Consider the following 25,624-nt stretch of genomic DNA (forward strand, 5'->3'; position numbering starts at 1 on the left):
GCGCCCGTCATTGGACTATATGGCGGGAGGGAGGCGGTTAAACTTCCGCTATGATATTTCTGGTTTTATCTACATGGAACTGTTCATGATACGCTTTACATTGTTATTTTAAGCCACTGTGTGATAAAATAAAATCACACTATTTTTTATTCTCACCAGCTCTTTCATTTGCAAAATTGCCAATAGACACTAAAGAAGTACTATATGTGTCACAGAAAATCCAACATTTTGGCGAGTCAGCCTCCACCACAGTTTTTCTCTGGTTTTCCATTCCTTGATAAGGGGGAGAAAGCACAGTTCTGTGATTGTCAAGTCTGGGAAAAACACGGTGAAAAGAACCTAGAATACAAGGCGATTGACCAGACATGGAGAAGAGGTCCAATGACTGAGCCGGGTCAAACGAGAAAATCTTCTGATTACGGTGAGTAACAATTATGGAATTTATTGATGAATTAGTTAGAGAAAGTAAGCTAGAGTTTAAAGATGTTTCTTTTATCCTGATGATGGTCGCTTATGGCAGTACATATACAATAAATGTTTACAGGCCAATATTCAGATAGAAAAATCTAGATTGACTGTAAACAGACAGCGTAAAAAGATATCTAATATCTTAAATTTAGTAAGAATATTCAACAAAATGATTTTGAATGTTGATTTACCTGTTAAAAAAGCTTGTACTTTAAAGCAGACAGAATGTAGCACTTTACAGAATACAGAAATGCATGAAAATTTGTCCCAAGATGCTCTTAATTGCCCAAACTGTAAAATTTTTTGTAATTATATTGAAAATCTTGAGGATGAAATTGACTCAAAAACAAATCTTTTGTTAAGACTGCAGAATGACAGTAAACAGGTTGCCATGATAAACACAGATGACAGAGTGATTCAAGATCAGAGCCACGACCGTCCGATATGTCTGAAAGTTCGGATATTGACTGATGACGAAACACAAATTAAACAAGAATTGTTATGTAAAACTGCAAAACTTAAGTTGCAAATACATAACCAATTAATGAAAGTTTTAAAAGACATCCCTGCTTATGATTCAAAGAAAGAAACATGGGATTTGAGATTCACACAGAATGTCATAAGCTTTCAAATAATCAAATAAATCATTTATTTCATTTATGGTTGCCGATTACGTTTATGACTCGAATAAAAAATTCTGTTATTGACGGTGAAATTCAGGAAAAACATAGTGATGCGACAGGCAGACTGCGACAATTGCTGTTATGTTTAACTGGTGAGGACATACCTTCTATAGAAATGCTAGACTTACTACAGACTACTGCAGAAGAAGACCCTGTTGAGTTTAAAAAGTTTTCCAAAGCATTTAAAATTATATTTGGAGTAGAAAACGAGGAAAACTCAGCTATGATTAAAGCTTTGGTAAAGAAATTCAAGTATCTTGACCCAGTAACAGTTGCCATAGCAGAGGAAAAACAAAATCTGAATGACACAGTAAGTTTCGTTGATAAAATAAGGAGAAAATTGAAAAACAGCAATCTCACTTACAAGGTAGCTATGATTCAAAGTGACAAAAATAGCCAGACAGTTATGCCAGGTACTGCAGGTCCCAGTAAGAATGACAACGACAGATGCAGGCAAGTGAGTCAAGAAGAGTATGCTTTTACTGTCATAGTCAAGGTCATATTAGACGGCATTGCTGGAAGTTTAAAATAGACTCAAATAAAAAACATGGAAATAAAAAATGAAAAAGCAGCTTTTGTACAACCTGCTTTATTGTGTAATGATAAAGGTTTGACTGAATTGCCTTATGCCTGAACAGTTAAACAGATTCGTAATTTGACTAGCAACAACAGTTCAGACAATATGGCAAAAAGGGCTGTCACTGACACAAATGGTTTATTGCCAGTTCCAAAAAATAGAATCACGTCGAGAATCATCCCCAATGCCATTAGAATATGTTGCTCCAATTGTATTGGATGACAATGGAATACCATATGTACAAGGTTTACTAAATGATAAAAAGATTACATTTCTGATTGACAGTGGATCTGAGATTAGTCTAACCAGGAAAAACATACCTGTGAAACCTAATTCACCCATGTGTAATATTATTATAATACAGGATTTATATAGCTTTAACAGTTTGCTCAGCGCTTTACAATATAATGGGAGACAATACAGCAACAGTACAGTTCAATACAAGAGGGATAGGAGGGCCCTGCTCCTTGGAGCTTACAATCTAGGATAAAAGGTTTTAATAATACAGGTCATTCCACTGCTAGACAGGTGCCTAATGTAACATTTGAAGTACCTGGGCTAGTGAAAACTAACATTGACATTTTGTATTGTCACGGCACAGAGAATATTCTTGGCATTGATGTAATCAATAAACAGAAGTGGATTATTGATATTATGACCAAAGTTATTTGGAGGAATCCATCTAGGCCCAAATCAATGTTAATTGATCCTTCTGTATACAGTGATGTTGGTTTCATTTCTAATATGTCTACAGCACAAAAATGGCCTGATACTGATGGAAACTGTGCTTTAACCACTTGAGCTCCAGAGGATTTACCCCCTTAATGACCAGGCCTCTTTTTGCTACTCGGTGCTGCACTAATTCAACTGATAATTGCGTGGTCATGCAATGCTGCACCCAAACGAAATTTACGTCCTTTTTTTCACACAAATAGAGCTTTCTTTCGGTGGTATTTGATCATCTGTGCGCTTTTTATTTTTCACGCTATAAACAAAAAAAGGCCAAAAATTTTGAAGAAAAACAATATTTTTTAATTTCAGCTATAAAAAATATATAGTAAACTCAAAGTTGGTTATAAATTTAGGCCAAAATGTATGCTACATGTTTTTGGTAAAAAAAAATCCCAATGAGTGTATATTGATTGCTTTGTGTGGAAGTTATAGCGTCTACAAACTATGGTATAAATACTGCAATTTACGCCATTTTTCTGCTATACAGCGCTACGCTAGTTTAACGGACAATTGCGCGGTCATGCAATACGGTACATAAATTAAGTTTACATTCTTTTTTTCCCCACAAATTGAGCTTTCTTTTGGTGGTATTTGATCGCCTGTGCGGTTTTTATTTTTTGTGCTATAAAAAAAAGGCTGACAATTTTGAGGAAAAAAAAACAATATTTTGGACTTTTTGCTATAAAACATGTCCAGTAAAAAAAGATGCAAAAATCTAATTTAGTCATAAATTTCTGCCAAAATGCATTCTGCGACATGTCTTTGCTAAAAAAAAAAAAAACAATACGTGTAAATTAATTGGTTTACGTGAAAGTTATAGCGTTTACAAATGGCGGGAAAGATACTGGGATTTTTAGGTTTTTTTTATACTAATAATGGCAGCGATCAGCGAATTATGGCTGCGATCAGTGACTTATGGCAGTGACCAGCGACTTATGGCGGGACTGCGGTGGACATTCTGACATTGGGGGCTACTGACTTGGGGTCACTGACATCCCCAAAAACACTAATACAGTGATCAGTGCAAAAAAAAAAACACTGACACTGTACTAATGGCACTGGGGAGGAAGGGGTTAACTTTATTTTGCAGGGAAGGGTTATCTGTGTGAGGGGGAGTGTTTTACTAGGGGGCGGGGTGTGTGCTGCACGGGACACAGCTGATCGAGAGAGAGAAACTCTTCTTTCTTGATCAGCTCGTCCTCGAGCTGTCAGGGAAGTGACAGACAGCACAGCTACTGCAGCTGTGCTGTCTGTCACTGTTTGCCGCCGATCGCCGGGAAACAGCCGGTAAGGACTGGCTGTGACCCGGTGACTGACATCCCCGGCGGTGATCGGCGGGACAGATAGGGCGGCGGCGCGCCTCGTGCGCGCCCCCTATCTGTTTACAAAACACGCATTTTAAAACGTGGTTTTGCCTGCTCGTGCTGCCCTGCCGCCGTATTTCTACCGTGGCAGGGCGGCAAGTGGTTAAAGAAATTGGTACAACGTTTTTTAAGTTTGTGGTCAAATTTTAAAAATGACATAGGAACCTTGAAAAATACAGAATTGAATATTGAGGGAAAAGATCCTATACCTCTTAATCGATGTGAGTTACCACTAGAATCAATAGGACCACTTTCTGCCATTATTCAAGAGTTTGTACAACTTGGCATTTCAACCACTTGAGCTCCTGAGGATTTACCCCCCTTAATGACCAGGCCTCTTTTTGCTACTCGGCGCTGCACTAATTCAACTGATAATTGTGCGGTCATGCAATGCTGCACCTAAACAAAATTTACGGCCTTTTTTTCACACAAATAGAGCTTTCTTTCAGTGGTATTTGATCACCTATGCGCTTTTTATTTTTCACGCTATAAACAAAAAAAGACCAAATATTTTGAAGAAAAACGATATTTTTTACTTTCAGCTATAAAAAATATATAGTAAACTCAAAGTTAGTTATAAATTTAGGCCAAAATGTATTTTGCTACATGTTTTTGGTAAAAAATCCCAATAAGTGTATATTGATTGCTTTGTGTGAAAGTTATAGCGTCTACAAACTATGGTATAGATACTGCAATTTATGACATTTTTTTGCTATACAGCGCTGTACTAGTTTAACGGAGAATTGCGCGGTCATGCAATACGGTACATAAATGAAATTTATGTCCTTTTTTTAACACAAATAGAGCATTCTTTTGGTGGTATTTGATCACCTGTGCACTTTTTATTTTTGGCGCTAGAACCAGAAAACGTTTTTTGAAAAAAACAATATTTTCTCATTTTGGTCATAAAAAATATCTAAAAAAACAAAAATTTCGTCATAAATTTAGGCCAAAATGTATTCTGCTACATGTTTTTGGTTAAAAAAATCCCAATAAGTGTATATTGATTGCTTTTTGTGAAAGTTATAGCGTCTACAAACTATGGTATAGATAATGGAATTTACATAGCTTTTACTTTCTGACTGCCCATCACATTTCTTGAGGTGCTAAAATACCAGAATAGTACAAACACCCTCAAATGACCCCTTTTCGGAAATTAGACACCCTAAGCTATCTGCTGAGAGGCATATTGAGTCCATGGAAGATTTTTTTTTTCCACAAGTTTCTGGAAAATGACAAAAACTTTTTTTTTTTTTTACACGAAGTTGTCATTTAAATTATTTATTTCTCGCACAAGCCATGGGTATATGTGGAATTACATCCCAAAATACATTCTGCTACTTCTACGGAGTATGGGGATACCACATGTGTGAGACTTTTTGGGAGCCTAGCCACATACAGGAGCCTGAAATCCAATGACCACTTTGAAAGCCTGAAGGTGCGTAACTTTCTCATTACACTTCCTCACTACCACTACCACTCACAGTTTCGAAGGCCCTGACATGCCAGGATAGCCCCAAACCCCCCCCAAATGACCCCTTTCTGGAAAGTAGACACCCCAAGGAATTTAAAAAGAGGCATGGTGAGTATTTTGCAGATCTCATTTTTCCTCACAAGGTTTTGAAATATAAAAAAAATAGAAACAATATGTTTTTGTTTTTTTTCTTCATTTTCCAAAATACTTACCGTGCTTTTTAGCAAATTCCTTGGGGGCGTCTACTTTCCAAAAAGGGGTAATTTGGGGGGGTTAGGTGCTATCCTGGCATTTCATGGCCTCTGAAACTGTGATAGGTAGTCTGGAAGTGTAATGAGGAAATAAAGCCCTTTAAAAGCCTGAAGGTGCCTATTGGATTTTGGGGTCCTGGCTAGACTACCAAAAAGTCTCTCACATGTGGTACCCCCATACTCGGGAGAAGTAGCAAAAGGTATTTTAGGGAGTAATTCCACATATAACCATGGCATGCGTGAGCAGTAAATCATTTAAGTGACAATTTTGTGTAAAAAAAAAAAAATATTTATTTTTGTCATTTTCCAAAAACTTGTGGTAAAAAAATAAATTCTTCTATTGATTCAACATTCCTCTCAGCAAATAGTTTGGGGTGACTACTTTCCAAAAAGGGGTCATTTTGGGGGGTGGGGGCGTTTTATGCCCAGCATTAGAAGTTTATGCCACACATCATTCAATCTTCTAACCACCTGAAGACCAAGCCTTTTTGTTCACATGAAAAAAATCTGTATTTTTTGCTAGGAAATTAATTTAAACCCCCAAAAAGTATATATTTTTTTAAAGCAGACACCCTAGTGAATAAAATGGTGGGTACTACAATTTTTTATGGCACATAGTACTCACGCAGTGATTTTTCAAAAGAAATTTTTAAAAAAAAAAAAACACTTTTTTTACTTTTAATGCACAAAAACACAATATATTGGCCAATTGTTTGGTAAAATATAAACGATAATGGCATGTCGAGTAAATAGATACCAAACATGACATGCTTTAAAACTGCGCATGCCCCGTTCAATGGCAACAAACTGCAAACATTTTTAATATCCATAGGCAGCACTTTAAAAGCCACCATTTTAGATTTACAGAGGAGGTCTAGTGTTAGAATTACTGCCCTTGATCTGACATTCACGGCGATACCTCACATGCATGGTGCAACCGCTGTTTACATAACGGCACAGGGTCAAGGATTGTGCACACATGTGTGCACGCATGGGAGGGGCAATTTTTTTTTTTTTTTAGTTATTTTGATTTTTTTTTATTATTTTTACATTGTTCCTTTCATTTTTTTTTTTAATCACTTTTAATGCTATAACAGGGAATGCAAATAATCCCTATAACTTCAATGGGCATTGCCATATATTCTTTTTTGAGAAATCTGGGGTCTATCAGACTCTAGATATCTCCTCTGCCCTTACATTATCTAATCAAACCAAAATCGGTGTGATCAGATGCTTTCCCAATTTACAAATGGCACTGTTTATATCCTGCGAAAGTGATGAAATGCTTGTAGCTTCCGAATTCTTAGACTATAGAGATGATTGGCACCATTCTGGTCTCCAATCAGCTCTATGGTCAGCTGGCAGAAACACCGGCTGCATTCTCAGGTTCCCCTGATGGCACGGGACTGCCCGAGAAGGCCGTGGAAGGCAGCGGGGGAGGGGGGACATCATCTCCCACTGCTTGTAAAAGCAATCTGGCAGCTAATTAGCCACTAGGATTGCTTTTACATGAAAGCCAATCACCGGCTGAACAAAACGACACCAGGATGATGCCTGCAGCTGCAGGCATCATCCTGGTATAACCATTCAAATCCAGTACATCACTGGTCTTTGTTGGTTATATATGCTATGTTCTTTTTTTTTTGTATGCAGCCAGTAGGACTGAATGAAAAAATGAGAAGAAATCTCTGCCAGAAAAAGTGTGTGGTATGCCCACCATTAGAATATACCACCTGCATCCACCCACTTCTAATGGTGGGCACACATTAGGTCACACTTTGCCACAAGTGCCAGTTCCAAGATTGAATAAATGTCTAAATAGTGGCACACTTGAATAAAAATTGTCCACATATAAGTGGTACCCCATATGGAAAAAGGATGACACCAAGTCCCAAACTATCTTGCACTGCTCCCCATGTAGTCTGGGCATCCGGGCGGGCTCCACGTGACTATCTTTTCCCTCGTAAATCCGAAACGTATAAGTATAGCCTGTTGTCCTCTCACAGGTCTTCTACATCTTGACCCCATATCTGGCATGCTTGCAGGGGAGAAATTGTTTGAATGCAAGGCGGCCAGAAAAATTAATAAGGGACTCATCAACGCAGATGTTTTGCTGGGGAGTATAGACATCTGCAAATTTTAGGTTAAGGTGATTTGCGAGGGGCTTTGTGGAGCTGGTGAAATTCAGGGTTACCACGAGGATGACACAGTGTATTGTCGCTGAAATGCATAAAACACATTATACTCTCATATCTATGCCTGGCCATGGCAGCAGAGAACACGGGCATATGATGAATCGGGTCTGCGGACCAATACAACCGCAATTCATTTCTTTTAGTAATGCCCATGTTGAGGGTTAGTCCCAAAAAAAATGTAAATTTGAAAACCGTAATGAGTTTCCATGCGAATGGTCTGGCAAGGTTTGAATTTGGGTTGGCGGCAATAAATTGTTGTGCATATAAACTGCTTTGATCCACAATCAACGCATACAGATATTCCATGAAAAACAGCTCCAAAAATCAAGGAGGTATGTGAAAGACCAAGATGTACTAGACCGCTGGTACTCGCCAGTTCACCAAAAGGTAGAGCGGCACTAGTACTGGCACTCTGCTGCATATGAGAGTCATCAAAATTTACCGGCAAGGGGGGTAAGCAAAGGGGCTAAACGCAGGTGTTGGCAGGTGCCGGGGCTGATCCCGCTAACGTTGTGTTTTTGGGGACGCTATACTAATGTGAACGCTGGTATAGTGCTGACCTGATCAAAGATATTGACCCGTTCAGACACTATACTAGCAATGGAGCTTTATTGTACATGAGTGTGTTCCTGGCAATCAAGAGATTAAATGTGATGACTGTTGCACTGACGGGCAATCTGACGCTATCTGGGAGGGATGTGAAAACCACGTGTCAGGGCTCCAGGGTGTGACCAGAGGTATGTGACTGACGCAGGGAAACGCAGGCTTCAGATATGTTATAACAATATAATTTATTAACACTAACAATACATAAACGCAGTGCAATACTAAAACATAACACAGTGCAAACGAACCTAACCAAACCACCCACAGATAACAGTACATACAATGCAAGCGTCGTCGGGCAGGCCGGGATTATCAACAGGAGGTCAGAACGTATGGGGTTAAGCAGGAGAATGGTCAGACAAAGCCAGGGATCAGGAGCAGGAGAATGGTCAGACAAAGCCAGGGATCAGGAGCAGGAGAATGGTCAGACAAAGCCAGGGATCAGGAGCAGGAGAATGGTCAGACAAAGCCAGGGATCAGGAGCAGGAGAATGGTCAGACAAAGCCAGGGATCAGAGCAGGGTCAGCAACGAATCAGACAGGAACAGGGAGCAGGAACAGGATACAGGGCCCAGGAGAAACACACACCAAGGCAGAGTCTGCAGGTCTAGCCATCCCTTAAATACATCAGTATAAGCAGTTTCAGGTGTTTGACTGGCTGCAAGGTTGAGTCTCTGATTGCTGGGAGCACCCGCTGGCCAGCCCTGGTACTGCAGCCCATAAGGCAGGTGAGTCCCACCATTGCTGGCCAGTCCATTCCTGACACCACGGGAGCGCGAATCATGTATATATATATATGTGATTTTGCGTACCCATGCCGCCCTGTAGCAGTATTTCTGCTGTAGGGTGGTCAGGAAGCGGTTACAGAAGAGGTTTGTGTTACGGCGCTGCGTTACTTTAACTAACAATTGCGCAGTCATGCAACACTGCACGCAAATTAAATTTACATCCTTTTTTTCCCACAAATTGAGCTTTCTTTCGGTGGTATTTGATCGCCTGTGCGGTTTAAATTTTTTGCGCTATAAAAAAAAAAGGCTGACAATTTTAAGAAAAACAATATTTTGGACATTTTGCTATAAAACATGTCCAGTAAAAAAAAATCAAAAATCAAATTTTGTCACAAATTTCATCCAAAATGCATTCTGCGACATGTCTCTGCTAAAAAAAAATCCCAATACGTGTAAATTAATTGGTTTACATAAAAGTTATAGCGTTTACAAATGGCGGGAAAGATACTAGGATTTTTAATTTTTTTTATACTAATAATGGCGGCGATCAGCGACATATGGCGGCGATCAGCGACTTATGGCGGCGATCAGCGACTTATGGTGGCGATCAGCGACTTATGGCAGGACTGCGGCGGACATTTTGACACTAGGGGGGAACTGGCTTGGGGTCACTGACATCCCCAGTGACACCAATACAGTGATCAGTGAAAAAAAACCCCACTGACACTGTACTAATGACACTGGGGAGGAAGGGGTTAACATTTTTAGGGGAGTGTTTTACTAGGGGGCAGGGGTGTGTGCTGGACGGGGACAGGCTGATCGGGAGAGAGAAACTCTTCTCTCCCTCTTCAGCTTGTCACGAGCTGTCAGGGAACTGACACAGAGCAGGGCTGTGTGTAAACAATGCAGCCCTGCTCTCTGTCAGCGATCACCGCGAATCGCGGGGCTGCGGAGACCCGCTGCTGACACCCGCGGGACAAGTAGGGCGGGTGCGCACCTCGCGCGTGCCCCCTACCTTTTTTGGAAAACCACGTTTTAAAAAGTGATTTTGCCTGCCCGTGCCGCTCTGCAAACGTACATATGCAGTGGCTGGGGCTGAACAGGTTAAAGAAAGCACAATCAGTGGTAAATAACTGTATTTGGCCTATCAAAAATGCTGACAATTCATATTCTTTGTCAATTGACTTCAAGACACTGAATAAACATATCACAAATAACAAAGCAGTTGTTCCTGATCATTCTGATATCAAGTTACATTTGAATGCCGAGTCCAAAGTGTTTTCTGTTCTAGAAATTGATAACGGGCTTTTTTTGATCCCCTTAGCTAAAAGTTGTCAGTACAACCTAGCTTTCAAGTTCCAGAAAGAGACGTATGCATTCACTCAATTAGTAGCTGGTTTAGACATCAGTGATGGTATAGTCCAGCAATGGGCAAACTACGGCCCGCGGGCCGTATACGGCCCGGCGGACCTTTTAATCCAGCCCGCGGAGCGTGGCAAACATCGGCTGTCAGAATGTGTGTAGGCGGGGCAGCGTGAGGAACGTGAGGGGAGCTAGGCTCCTCTGACAGTCCGCCCTGAAGACCGGAACGGCGCGGGAACACGGCGAGAGGAACGCGCGGAGCAAAGGTAAGTGAATTGACACAGGGGGGACTTGGGGACTTAATATGGGGGATGAATTAATATGGGGAATGAATTACTATAGGGGGGATGAATTACTATAGGGGGGATGAATTACTATGGGGGATGAATTACTAATTACCTCTGATGTAAAAGTTTTTTCCAATGGTGATAAATCTCTGGAGAAGTAACTAATTATTCTCTCATTACCTTTTTTTAATTGAGACAAAGTTACTGAAATTGCATTATCAGATACATGAGTTTTCAAAACAAAAGGAGCTTTAGAACAGACCTCTATAGTATCTAATGCTGGCGCATTCTGCAAACCTTTTTTCAAAACTTCTAAAGCATTATTCTCATTTGGACCCCATTGGTCAACTATATTATCTTTAGTCCTCAAAAGATGATATAATGGTTTAACTTTCTCAGCGAAACCATGTATGAACTCTTTGCAATGATTTATGTTTTTCAAAAATTGCTGCAATGCTTTATGAGTTGTTGGAACTGAAATGGCAGTGATAGCTCTGTTTCCTGCAATAATTGTCTCTTTCCTTGACTAATCTGCATGTGAAGGTATTTCACCTGACTTTTCATAAGCTGAACTCTTTCCGTGTTTAATTTTAGACCTGTGACCTGTAACAACATAAATAACTCAGACAAAAGAGCAATATGTCCATCTACGTTCTACGTACTCAGCATAATCGTATTAACATGCTGAAAAATGCATTCTGGCCTTAAAAATTTTGATAGTATTTTTGCTATAGACTCATGGACTATACCAGGGGTGGGCAAGCTTTTTGACTTGAGGGCCGCAATGGGTTCATATATTGGACCCGGGGGCCGGACCAAGAGTAGATGAATGATGTGTATGTGTCATCCATAGTAAGTATAGTAATATTCCCCCATTCATCCTCCATATAGTAATTCATCCCCCATAAAGTAATTCATCCCCCATATAGTAATTCATCCCCCATAGTAATTCATCCCCCATATAGTAATTCATCCCACATAGTAATTCATCCCCCATATAGTAATTCATCCCCCATAGTAATTCATCCCCCATATAGTAATTCATCCCCCATAGTAATTCATCCCCCATATAGTAATTCATCCCCCATATAGTAATTCATCCCCCATAGTAATTCATCCCCCATAGTAATTCATCCCCCATGAATTACTATGGGGGATGAATTACTATATGGGGGATGAATTACTATATGGGGGATGAATTACTATGGGGGATGAATTACTATATGGGGGATGAATTACTATATGGGGGATGAATTACTATGGGGGATGAATTACTATGGGGGATGAATTACTATATGGGGGATGAATTACTATGGGGGATGAATTACTATATGGGGGATGAATTACTATGTGGGATGAATTACTATATGGGGGATGAATTACTATGGGGGATGAATTACTATATGGGGGATGAATTACTATATGGGGGATGAATTACTATATGGAGGATGAATTACTATGGGGGATGAATTACTATATGGGGGATGAATTACTATGGGGGATGAATTACTATATGGGGGATGAATTACTATGGGGGATGAATTACTATATGGGGGATGAATTACTATATGGGGGATGAATTACTATATGGGGGATTAATTACTATGCTTACTATGGGGGAATATTACTATACTTACTATGGATGACACATACACATCATTCATCTACTCTTGGTCCGGCCCCCGGGTCCAATATATGAACCCATATCGGCCCTCAAGTCAAAAAGCTTGCCCACCCCTGGTATAGTCCATGAGTCTATAGCAAAAATACTATCAAAATTTTTAAGGCCAGAATGCATTTTTCAGGATGTTAATACGATTATGCTGAGTACGTAGAACGTAGATGGACATATTGCTCTTTTGTCTGAGTTATTTATGTTGTTACAGGTCACAGGTCTAAAATTAAACACGGAAAGAGTTCAGCTTATGAAAAGTCAGGTGAAATACCTTCACATGCAGATTAGTCAAGGAAAGAGACAATTATTGCAGGAAACAGAGCTATCACTGCCATTTCAGTTCCAACAACTCATAAAGCATTGCAGCAATTTTTGAAAAACATAAATCATTGCAAAGAGTTCATACATGGTTTCGCTGAGAAAGTTAAACCATTATATCATCTTTTGAGGACTAAAGATAATATAGTTGACCAATGGGGTCCAAATGAGAATAATGCTTTAGAAGTTTTGAAAAAAGGTTTGCAGAATGCGCCAGCATTAGATACTATAGAGGTCTGTTCTAAAGCTCCTTTTGTTTTGAAAACTCATGTATCTGATAATGCAATGTCAGTAACTTTGTCTCAATTAAAAAAAGGTAATGAGAGAATAACACTGTTCAACAAATTTTTATTTTTTGCCAGTTTTGGAAACAAAAGGATCCATTTCTTAATGAATTTCACATTCTGAATTCAAATATAACAATGAAATTTGTCAATTGGCTCTAGTTTTTCTGTAAACGGAAAGTTTTCTACTATAGGCGTAATGACTACATAATGCACAATAATTATATAGATAGATGTCTTTCCACAAATATAAAGCAAGTGATATTGACTACATAACAAAGCCTAAATGGCATAATATATTGCATAGGATTACCAAGAAAAATTATAGCCATAAGCTAAGTTGAATCATTTTAATACTTAGGATTCTCACTAGTTTTGTCTTCAGTTTGTGTCGGTTTTGCTTCTCTTGGCTTTTCTCTTGTAATCGAGGAAAGGGCTATCTCTTACAACTGCACGTGACTACACGCTTCAGGTTCTTCCTCACTTGACTCAACCACAAAGGATTCTGGTGCTTTAGGAATTGGTAGCCCCTCTCCATGAGGAACTGGACGTATTGCCGATGGAATATTTGGATAGTGCACCGATAACTTTTTCTTCTTATTTAGCCCTTTTACAATTGGAGGCACCATACAAAAGTAACAATTACTAACATGATCTGTTGGCTCTCTCCAAATCATTGGCACAGCGAAAGGCATAGATGCCTTTTTTCCATTCAACCATTGCTCCAGTGCCGTCCCACAAGAATTGCAGCATATATGTGGTGCCCAGCTCTTGTCCTGGTCTCCTATCTTGCAGCCAAAATACAAGTTGTAGGCTTTCTTAATCATTCCTGTTATCCTCCTTTTTTGGGAGATAAAAGTTATTTCACCGCAGATATAGCAGAAATTATCTGCTTTATTCACACAAGTTCGAGGCATTACTGAGTAGCCTATATAAGCATAAAACAAAATGTAAAGACGCTGTCCAACTACAATCAGCTACAGATACTGCAGCTTTTATGCAGTGAAGTGATGCAATTAAAGGCTAATATTGCATCATCTCAGTATACATGCAATTTTCTATTGGTCACCAGTATCAATTGCGCAATATGCAGCTGAAGTTGCATCATAATTTTGAATGGCTTACGTCATTAGATGGGTGAATATATCATGGAAACTAGAGCCAATCAACATTTTTTAGGGTCATTTTCATTTTCAGCACCCCAAAATTATGTAAGATTAGCTAATTTTATGCCCAAAACTTTTTACCTGTTGAACAGTGTAATTAGTTACTTCTCCAGAGATTTATCACCATTGGAAAAAACTTTTACATCAGAGGTACAGCAACTGCTAAGTGTCTTTTATGCAATCAAAGCATCAGAGAGCATAGTGAAGTCAAACAGGATCATATTACAGACTCCTGACAGGTCACTAAGAGGAATTCTTGAGGAAGATACATTCAGAGAATGTCGTGAAAGGTATCCCCAGTGGATCAGAGCACTGTTAGCCAAACACATTGAGATAGATGTAACAGGAAGACATTTTCAGGAAAATACACCAACACGTGTTTGTACAGCTGTATCAGAAAAATCTCTACCTGACATCTACAGCACAAGAATTGAGAAAGGAGTTGAACCAGTATGTATTACTGAAAAACAGTCTAACACCAGAATAATGACATCAGCACAGAAAACAGTTATGCATATTTCTAATTTTATAGAGATGAGAACAAAGGCATAGTCCATTGTCATCTCTGGGGTGATACAAAACCTCTCTTTGTTTATTAAAACGGGGTTTTGAAGTCATGACCAATAAAGAGATGTTGCGTCCTGTCATACCTAAATTTCACACTACTTTTGTATTCTAGTTTAGGTCATTTTAGACAGGACAAGGACAGTACTTTGATATATAGTAGTTTTCTGCGAAAAGAAAGTAATGTTACTTCACATATGTGTTCCAAACTCATAAACTGATTGTCCCTTAATTTTTCATATTTGTTGAAAAAAGGTGCAAGAATAATGTAAACTGTTTGTGCCAAAGTAATGATACTGCATTTCTTTACAGAAATGGCATGTAAAATCAAATATGAAGCGTAACAATCTCCTACGAAGCCAACGTTAAGGAATTCGGAAGTAAAAGAAGAGATCTTCATAGGAAAAAGATTGAACAAGAGCTTAATACTTCATACTTATGACTGCTTTATCACGTTCAACAAAAATGTTTCTAAAGTTACAGGACTTAAAGAAGAAGATATTTTATAGACATTGCATGAAGGATTCATCACAGGATGTCTATCTACTAGTGATAAAATAATTTATTATTGAAAACATTGTTATAGGTCACATATACATTTTGATGATCCTCTTATTCTGATACTAACATCCATATTAGGATAATATTATTATTATTATTATTATTATTATTTTTACATATTCATATACTGAATATTTTTTGGTTAAAACTTCACAGAGTTATTCTTGGTAATAGAATATATTTTGGTAAAAGGTTAAGAAACATATTACTCTTATAGGAGCAATAGAAACATATGACACATTTTAGAATGGAAAATATATTTCCAGAGAGCTAAAATATTATACAAATATGGAAATATACTATTACATTATTGCATTATTATTATTGTATTACTACTATTATTATCATATATAATTTAAAATCAGTATTATGATTAAGAATGTTTATAGAAAGAGAAACTGAAGATAAGGTATAGAGTTTAGAAGGAAAGTTATTTTTGGTTGGTCCAGTTATGAAGAATACATACGATCATTTGGTACAAGGCTGTGTGTGTGGGCCATGAATGAAGTGGGCATTGGTTAATAAATTAATTCTGATTAATCATAATAAGGGGGGCTTGATAAATATTAATTATATCAAATTCATAATTCGGCACTTATATTGAATGCAAGCTTGCAAAATATTTGGTTTTTATGATTAATCATAATTAATATTAATATGTGTGAATGGCCTTGGACAAATGATAGTGTTAATTTCTTCAGTAAAGCTGAGATAGAAGTTATAAGCTGAGCTAGCTAACCAGCTGTGAACTGAGTATTCTATAATAGGGCATAGCTGGTTACAGGACTCTGGTGTGGAATGACAAGGGTGTTAGAAGTGAATCAAAATAGAATAAGTATTACATAATGTATTCTAATAGTATCTGTGTGTATTTAGTTTGATTTATAAGTTGGTAATATTGTTACATAAGTAGATTTGTGGTTATACAACATTATTGAGATGTTGTAAAGATACATTCTTCATTTATATTGTTTTTTAAATATTAACAGGCTGATGAAATTTATGTTCACTACATATGTGCCTGTCAATCAAAAGACCATATATGTAGCGTCCCCTCCCTTCAATGAAATTGCTCTGCTAAGCAGTATTGTTTGACATACAAGGTCCTAAGATCACAAATTATGACGCTTCTTTGCTTCATAAAATGGCCCTAAGGGACAGTCTCAGAGACACACTCATATACACTCACACACACGTCTGTCCCTACAGACACGCATAAGAACATTCTGAGAAGCTGGAACAGGTGCTGTAAGACAAGAAAGTCACTTCCTTCTACTTCCGGCTTCTTCTCAAAGACCCTGAAGGACAAACTGAACATGGAAGGACATGAGGCAATGGACATATGAGTTATTTCTGGTTTTATCTACATGGAACTGTTCATGATACGCTTTACATTGTTATTTTAAGCCATTGTGTGATAAAATAAAATCACACTTTATTTTTTATTCTCACCGGCTCTTTCATTTGCAAAATTGCCTATAGACACTAAAGAAGTACTATATGTGTCTCAGAAAATTCAACAATATATATACGCGATCTGGATTTGAGCACAGGTATGTCTTATTTCTGTTGCATTGTGTAGGTCATTGACTTGAATTGAACCTGTAGCTCCCCTACAACTTGTGTATATTTGCCCCATTTTGGTACTATATCCACTGGAGCATTTGAATTTTGCAGAGCAGTAGGGATTGGTCAGAGAGGTATTAGTGCTGGTTTAAATTTATGCGGATTGGATGTGATTTGAACCGCATCCAATCAGCATGACATTTGAAATAACATTGCTTCCTATGGTGCCTTTTTACATATGTGCGGTGCAGATTCAGTGTGGTTTGAAAGAGTTATGTACGAGCAGTGCCGTTAGGTTCAGGTGAAGATTACAGGCTATTGACTTCTATGGAAACGGTTTCTAAACAGCACATGTGTGATAAAATCCTGACCTAATCCTGTCCTGAACCTGATGTAAACCTGACATGAACCACTGAAAAAATACTGTGTCAATTAGAAGTGAAACCTGAGCTGCAATTCACACTGCACATTCGTGAATCAGCTCTTACTTTGATGCAGCTTACCAGCTTAAGCGCGTTTTGAAATGTATGTGAACTAAAAAACCCTGTGTTTGTGCAAAGTTTGCTACAAAGGGTGTAAAGCTGTGTGCAGAGGGTTCATTCAGAATCTTCAGCATTAACATATGGTCACACCTCTTTAACACTTGATGGGTTCTATATACTGACCAAAGGTCCCCCACTCCACCCCCTGCACATCTGTCCCTCCATTGTACAATCCCTGTAAATCTGTTCCTCCACTGTAACCTCCTGCACATGTCTCTCTCCAATGTACCCCCCTTGCCCTTCTGAAATGCACTGTAAACCCCTTGTATATCTATTCTTGACTGTACTCTACTTGCATATCTGTGTCCCTCCACTGTACCCTGCTTTCACATCTGTCCTTTACTGTACTCCACTATACCCCTGCATATCTGTCCCTCCAGTGTAACTCCCTGCACATGTCTCCCTCCACTGTACCCCCCCCCCCCCCATTCATGTTAAATGCACTGTAACCTCCTTGCATATCTGTTCTTGACTGTACTCCACTTGCATATCTGTGTCCCTCCACTGTACCCTGCTTTCACATCTATCCTTTAAGGTACCCACCTGCACATCTGTCCCTCCACTCTAACCTCCTTGTGGCATTCCTGTATATACACTTACAGCATGTATTCATTGATAATAAGCATATCAACTTAAATTAATACTTTTAGGTTAGACAGGGAAGCGTGGAGGTACAAAATGTTATAACAAAATAGATTCTGGTCTAGATCAGACTGATAACAGTACAGAATGCACCCTATGGGGTACATTCTAGGATCGAATTTCCTAGCCTTGCACCATGCTAAGTAGGCCTTCCAATGGTAGACTTTGAGAGAAGTCGACTTTCTAGTCTAGGAATGGCCAAAATGCTCCTGTCCTTCAGGGCCTGGGCTTTAACAGCCAAGCTGTTAAAGCTAGTGACCAATAAGTAGGATGGTGGATCAGCCCTTGGGGAAAGAAAAGCCTGAACAATCCCCAAGGGCCCACAGAGAGTCTACCAGCTGTTTGACAATGTTTATATAGCAAGTCCTGCGGAACCAGTTTAGCGTAATGAGGATCATCAGAATGCCCTCTATCTCAACCCTTAGGAGCACATGAGGAAGGAGCTATGGAGGAGCAAAGATGTACAACAGATGGAAGTGATCCCACGGAGTCATCAGAGCATCCACTGCAAAATCCCAAGGGTCCCTAGGCCTGGTGACAAACTGGTTGCTGTTGAAGACAGACACCAGAAGATCTATGTGCAGTGTCCCCCACTTGTGGCAAAGGAATTGGTTCACTTCAGGGTGGAAAGACGTTTCCCCTGGATCCAGACACTAATGACTGGAGTGGATAGGGCAAGAACGCGCAGTTCTGCCCAAGACGGAATCAGATCTGCTTCCCTTTGAATGGCATGACTTCTGGTGCCTCCCTGGTGTTTGTTGTATACTACTACCATGGGATTGTCTGGTTGGGTGACCTCGCAGTTGAGAGATCAAGCATCAGATACAAAATCAAATTCACTGCAGTTCCAAGACATTGATTGGAAAGCAAGCCTCCTCTAATAACAAAGCCAGACAGGCTGGCATCTGTCATGGGAACCGTAAATGTCTTTTGAGTAAAGTGTTTCCAGCTCCAGATCAGAAATCCACCAAACCAGGAAAGTCTGGTCTTGCAGGTCAAACTTCTAGGGCAGTCCAGAGAGTCTGTTTGTCCCACACAGTCAGAAAACTGAGTTGCAATGTTCTGGAGTGAAAATGGCCTCCATCAGATCCAGGACCTTCATGAAGAAGTGAATTGAGGGATAATTCTGGAACTGAAGGGTCTGAGCAGGAGAACAGAGGGCGGGAGTTTGTCTGTAGGTAGGAAGATCAAGGCTGGGAGCCTGAGTGCACTTGACCTTAAACAGGAGATTGTCTATGTAGCAGCTGCCCACACACAGGTACTCTTGGCTGTTAAAAAGGATTCCTTCAATAATACATAAGGTTTTTTTATCAATAAAATATCCAATTTGGGATACTGCCTAATGGTTTCTTAAATATGAGTTATCACCAAAAGCATGTACTGCAGTCTGTTGCTTTTGTATTATATAATATATAACTATTATTGACACTCTTTTGCAATTCTTCTGCATCAATTATTATTATTATACAGTATTTATATAGCGCCAAAGGGTTTGCTCAGCGCTGTACAATAGCGAGGGGGACAGAACATGAGACAATACAGTAACAATCCAATACACAAGGGGTTCGAGGGCCTTGCTCTTTCGAGCTTACAATCTAGGAGGGAGGGGATAGTGGTACAGGAGGAAGTGGCTGTGGGGGATGGAGTGATGGGAGGAGTGGAGGAGATTGGTTGTTAGGTGAGGGTGGGGTAGGCTTCCCTGAAGAGATGGGTTTTCAGGGTGCGCCTGAAGGTGAGGAGGGTAGGTGACAGTCTGATGGATTGGGGTAGGGAGTTCCAGAGGATGGGGGAAGTCCTGGAGAAGTCCTGCAGTCAGGCATGGGAAGAGGAGACCAGGGAGCTAGAGAGTAGGAGGTCCTGTGAGGAACGAAGGGCACGGGTAGGGTGGTATTTGGGTATCAGGTCAGTTAGGTAGTTTGGGGTGGCGTTGTGAATGGCTTTGTAGGTCAGAGTTAGCAATTTGAATTTGATGCGCTGGGCAATCGGGAGCCAGTGAAGGGATTGGCAGAGGGGGGTGGCAGATGTGGAGCGGTTGGTGAGGTGGATGGGTCTAGCCACTGAGTTCAGGATAGACTGGAGTGGGGATAGCGTTTGTTTGGGTAGGCCAGTGAGAAGGGAGTTGCAGTAGTCCAGGTGTGAGATGATGAGGGAGTGTACGAGTTGTTTAGTAGTGTCTGGGGTGAGGAATCTTGGAGATGTTGCGGAGGTGGAGCCTGCATGACTTTGAAAGTGATTGGACATGAGGTTGGAAGGAAAGGTTTGAGTCCAGGGTGACACCCAGGACCTTTGCGTGTGGGGTGGGATTGATGGTGGCGTTGGTAGTCGTGATGGAGAGGATGGGGGGGGGTGCGGGCTGGGGGGAAGACCAGAAGCTCGGTTTTGGATAGGTTTAACTTGAGGAAATGGAGCGACATCCAGTCTGATATGTCGTTCAGGAGGTGGGCAATGCGGGCGGAGAGTGAAGGGGTGAGGTGAGGGGTGGAGAGGTAAATTTGTGTGTCGTCGGCATAGAAGTGATGGTTGAAGCCGTGGGAGTGTATCAGTTTGCCAAGGGAGGAGGTGTAGATAGAGAAGAGGGGGGGTCCGAGGACAGAGCCTTGGGGAACTCCAACAGAGAGGGGGAGAGAGGGGGAGGTGGCAGCGTTATAGGTGACGCTGAAGGAGCGTTGGGATAGGTAAGAGGAGAACCAGGAGAGAGCAGTGTCCCTGATGCCAAAGGAGTGTAGTTTGGTAAGGAGGAGGGGGTGGTCGTCTGTGTCGAAGGCCGCGGAGAGGTCGAGGAGCAGGAGGACGGAGTAGTGACCATTAGCTTTGGAGGTTAGCAGGTCGTTAGTGATTTTAAGTAGGGCTTAAGATTTTAAGTTTCAGAAAGTAAAATATGCAAGCCCTAGCTACTATAGTAAAACAAGTTATCGTAAACAAGTGAAAATAATGTACACAAAAAAAATTCTTTCACAGCAAGTGAATGTAAACACAACTTACCAATGTTGTCTTTTTCTTTGCAAGAAATGGAATAGCAGCAGATTTCCCGGTCCTGAATGGCTGAAAGGTTCCTGCAAAAGGCATCAATATCTATGAGGTTGCATAATAATTGTTTTTTTTTTAAGAGGTTTGAAATTGCCAATACTACATCTGTTTGATTTTTCTATCCTTTTTATGATCTCAGGTATTTAATATAGGAGGTGAATCTGCATAGTTTTGGTATGGGCCCAGTTGTTTTTCTAATTATGCTTTAAGTCTATACAAACTATACCCAAGAAGAAATGTGTAATATATTGCAGCTTACCGATCATTTGGATGTGGTGGCTGCATTAGTTTTCCTTATTATGCAGTTACACCAACAGTTTTTTTTCCTTTTGGGATAAAGATTTTACAAAAATGAATAAAAGCGGACCATTTTAGGCACCCCTGTCACTGTTTTAAATTATATGTCTCAACCCTCTAACTGCCACCTTTGCTGCTGCTTTGAACTATTAAAGCAGAACCCTCCAATTCAGTGGAGCCAATGAAGATGCCATCTTAGCCTCTGATTTGTAGTTGCCATGGTACTGCACATGTGATCAGCTAATGACACCAGCCATTTGATGGCTTGACAGTTTGGTTGAAAGCCAACATAAGCACACTAGTAAACAAACCATAACTGTTATTATTTAAAGCATGCCTTAAATTTACAAATTTAACAGGGAAACCGTTAAATCGGTGGGTTTGGTTCTGCTTTACAGGAAGTTGAAAAACAGTAGACTTACTGGATAGATCAACTAATAAAGCTATGTTACAGCGGGGCTCAGAAAAACAAAGATTGCGGTGGTAATGCTGCTGACAAGCTGTATCATTTCTGTAATTTTCGATTTTTGCCATAGTTTTACCTGAAGCAGTAGACATATTTTTCAGACCAAAATTATAAAGTGGAGGTCAGTAGCTGAAAGCAACAGTCCTTGCTCCTCTAGAATTCTGATCTCTCCTTCCAAAACATTTACCTTTTTTCCCCAAAATACCCTCAATTAACCTTGACTGTGAAAAAAGGAAACACTCAATTCAAGACAAACTCCTTCATAAACTGACATGATGGCTGACATTTACTTCCAAGAACTGACATCTATTTCCATGTATTCTGCCTCCTATTGTGTAATTCACCACCATCCCCCTCAAACTAAAAGGGAAAATTTAGTCTTTTCAATGTGCATTTTAATTCTAATCTTATTGTAATTTAAAAGTATTTCTCAACCAGAATTGCAGTAGTGTGTCTAGAGAAGAGGTTGGCGAAAACAATAGAAAAAAAAATAGAGTGATATGCTCAGTAAAGCCCGCTACAGTTTATGGTATTGATTCTATATGGTATTATTTGTAATATTTTAGTTGAGCTGTTCTTTAAGTTGCATCCATGTCCACCACACATGAGTTCCTTAACTAAAAATTATATTATTGTATCAGTTTCTTATAATATTTGGCACAGCCCAGGTAGAGTATTTAGCAATGCTGTCCGTGATAGTTCTAATTCCTTTACATTCAGTCTTTCCAGCCACTGAAATATTGAGGTTGACAACTGGACAATTCAGTTGTATTAAAAGAGGTATAGACCCCAGAGAGAGAGAGATATCATATTACCCCTGTACAAATCATTAGTAAGACCTCATCTGGAATATGCAGTTCAGTTTTGGGCACCGATTCACAAAAAGAACATTGAGGATCTGGAAAAAGAGAAGGGTAACCAAACTGATAAGAGGCATGGAGGAGCTCAGCTATGAGGAAAGATTAGAGGAACTGAATGTATTCTCTCTTGAGAAGAGGAGATTAAGGGGGGATATGATCAACATATGTAAATACATCAGTGGTTCATTTAGTGAACTCAGTGTAGAGCTATTCACCCTGAGGTCATCACAGAGGACAAGGGGGCACACTTTAAGTCTGGAGGAAAAGAAATGTAATCTCCAAACACGGAAAGGCTTCTTCACAGTGAGAACTGTGAAAATGTGGAATAGACTCCTTCAAGAGTTGGTTCTGGCCAGCTCAGTGTATTGCTTTAAAAAAGGCCTGGATTCTTTCCTAGATACACAGAACATAACTGGATACTATCATTTATAGGTAAAATTGATCCAGGGAATATCCGATTGCCTCTCGGGGGATCAGGAAGGTATTTTTTTCCCTGCAGGAGCAAATTGGATCATGCTTTGCTGGGCTTTTTTTGCCTTCCTCTGGATCAACTTATTTTCAGATAAAAGGAATACCAGAATCTGTAGAGCATGACCGAATCCCTATTGCCCTCTTCAACAACGTGCTGAGATAACTGAGGGAGACACCACTCAAACTGGAGGGAGCACATAGAGCACTTAGATCACAGGGTAGAGATGGTGACTCCCTTAGGGATAATATCCGCTGCTTCATGGATTTTCATCTGAAAGAGCCTTGAGGTCCCTCTTAAAGGAGAGAAATATTGCATACCGATCTGTTTAGCCTGACAGCCACACATCAGTCAGCTGCTCTGCAAACACCAGATGACTGCAAAAATTCTTTGATCAACTCCAGATTCCCTTTGCTTTGTGCAGAATTTCACTCCAAAGTGTTATTAATGTGCTATTTGCGACAAAGAATAATGAACCCTCCTTCCCCTCCCCCCACTTCCCTTTCACCCCCTTTTTCTCAAAGTCTTTCTTCTATTCTCTATTTTATGTCTTTCCCCTGTATATCTGTGTGGGGAATGCACTCAGTAGTTACACAACACCTCCTTGTGGGATAAGCAGATAAACTACTAGGAGGGCAATCTGTCACCCACAATTGCTATATTTATATACATTATAAAAGGTATCAACAGATACAAGACACAAAGAACGAAAGACCATACATCTGCAACTACAAGTCTCATTTAGGAGTCACCATTTTATGGGACTCTTGGTTATCCACCAAAAAAGTAAGAGGAGTGGCCGGAGAGTGTAGTATGTATGTAGAACTAATAGTTAATAATAGTAGAAGTACTCAAAATCCTAAATTATATTTGGTGAGGTCATAGTGGTCCTGTCAGGTAAAACACACAATCTTCCTAGTATGCGAATAGAGAATATTTCTGTCTCCTTGAAAAGCTGGTCGCTTGCAATGCATTTGGGGTCCCAGTCCTAGGTCCTTGGAGGGGCTATGGGGGAGAAGGAATATTCAGCTTGTTTGAGAAGTAACAGAAAAAGGTTGATAGGTTGAACAGCAGAGGGGCCTGTAGCAGTGCATGGTGTGCTGTGTCTAGAAACGGATTGGGGTAATCATACTGAATAAACATCAAATGTATTTATTTCACCAAAGATGAGTTTCGTGGCTCAGATTTGCCACTGCCTCAGTTTAAAGGTGATACACAGATGTCTGCAGGTGCAGTTACATTTAGCTTGTAAAATGTACAGTGTATACTGTATGAAATGGTTCAAGTAAAATAAGTATAATCTAATAAAAATGTAATATAAACTTGTAAGTAATAAAAAAATGTTAGTGAAAAAAATATATACATATAAAGTAAGGTAAATAAAAAATAGATATTGGGAGGATTTGCTAAAACTGGAGACAGAGAATCTGGTGCAGCTGTGCATGGTAACTAATCAGCTTCTATGTTTTATTTGTGAAAGCTCAATTGAACAAACTAAAGTTAGAAATGGATTGGTTACTAGACACTAGAATCCGTGTGCTTCAGTTTTAGTAATCCCCCCTATTCCTGCTTAGATAACATGCAAAATACAAGCAGAATAAAGTAGAAAGCAATCAGGGTGGCTAAAATAGACTATGAGAGACACATAGCGGAGGAGATTTAAAAAAAAAAACACCAATACATTTTTTTAATACATTAACAGTGAGGACAGGACATATTGGCCCCATAAAGGATGATGAAGGGAAGTTGGTAACAAATAAGGAGAATGCAACTGTACTAAATGCATTATTCTCCTCAGTTTTTACAAAGGAAAAGGAGGGTTTTAGTAATCAAGACTGTATCAGTTTGAAGCCCACTGTAGGCCGATGTCACTTAGTCAGTCCAGGCTGGGGAAAGATCCCGACTTTAAAGTCCCTCCCCTTCCACAGCCCAGCGCTCCACTGAGTGCCAGGGGGCCGAGCAGACAGCAGTGACTGACAGTCACCGCTCTCTGCTCAGAGCAGCTGTTAGAACTCATGAGAATGTTGATTACTCACACTTGGAGCCGGCAGGGGACAGATGCAGCATCGGAGCGATGCTGCATCCACCTAGGTAAATATGATTTAAAAAAAAATAAAAATTAAATGCCATACTTCTCTTTTAAACTGCGCAGGGTTTTTTCACTGTCAGGGCAGTAAGGATGTGGAACCACAATCCTTCCCCCCGAACCTCGCGTCCCCCCGCCGCCACAGCATTCATCCTTATAGCAGGAAGCAGGCAGGAGGCACAGCATGTCCGGCCAGTGGGCGGGAGCTACTAAACGTTTCAAGTTAACACACTGGTGATTGGTTGCTAGGCGTTCCTAGCAACCAATCACCTGCCTGTTAGCATGCAAAGCATGTCCCTCCCTCTGTCCAAACATGCCGTGTCTTCTGCCTTCTATGTAAGGTAGGATCGAAAAGATTAGAGGAGGGTTGTCATT

General features: G+C 40.0%; 1 protein-coding gene across 4 annotated transcripts in view; it reads right to left on the reverse strand.

The window, feature by feature from the left end:
- The window catches only part of LOC149445363 (ADP-ribosylation factor-like protein 8A), a 480,831-nt gene that overhangs the window by 97,069 nt on the left and 358,138 nt on the right, over positions 1–25,624 (reverse strand). For 3 of the 4 annotated variants that reach the window (XM_089653879.1, XM_089653880.1, XM_089653878.1), the window contains one exon: positions 21,027–21,097. The exons of the other annotated variant lie outside the window; for it this stretch is intronic. In XM_089653879.1, the coding sequence (XP_089510005.1) occupies positions 21,027–21,097 (71 nt within the window). The remainder of the gene's footprint in view (positions 1–21,026; positions 21,098–25,624) is intronic. 4 annotated transcript variants of the gene reach the window in all.

Source organism: Staurois parvus, unplaced genomic scaffold, assembly GCF_062004578.1.
Source record: "Staurois parvus isolate SC_StPar_1 unplaced genomic scaffold, SC_StPar_1.0 ptg000725l, whole genome shotgun sequence".
Classification (NCBI taxonomy): domain Eukaryota; kingdom Metazoa; phylum Chordata; class Amphibia; order Anura; family Ranidae; genus Staurois; species Staurois parvus.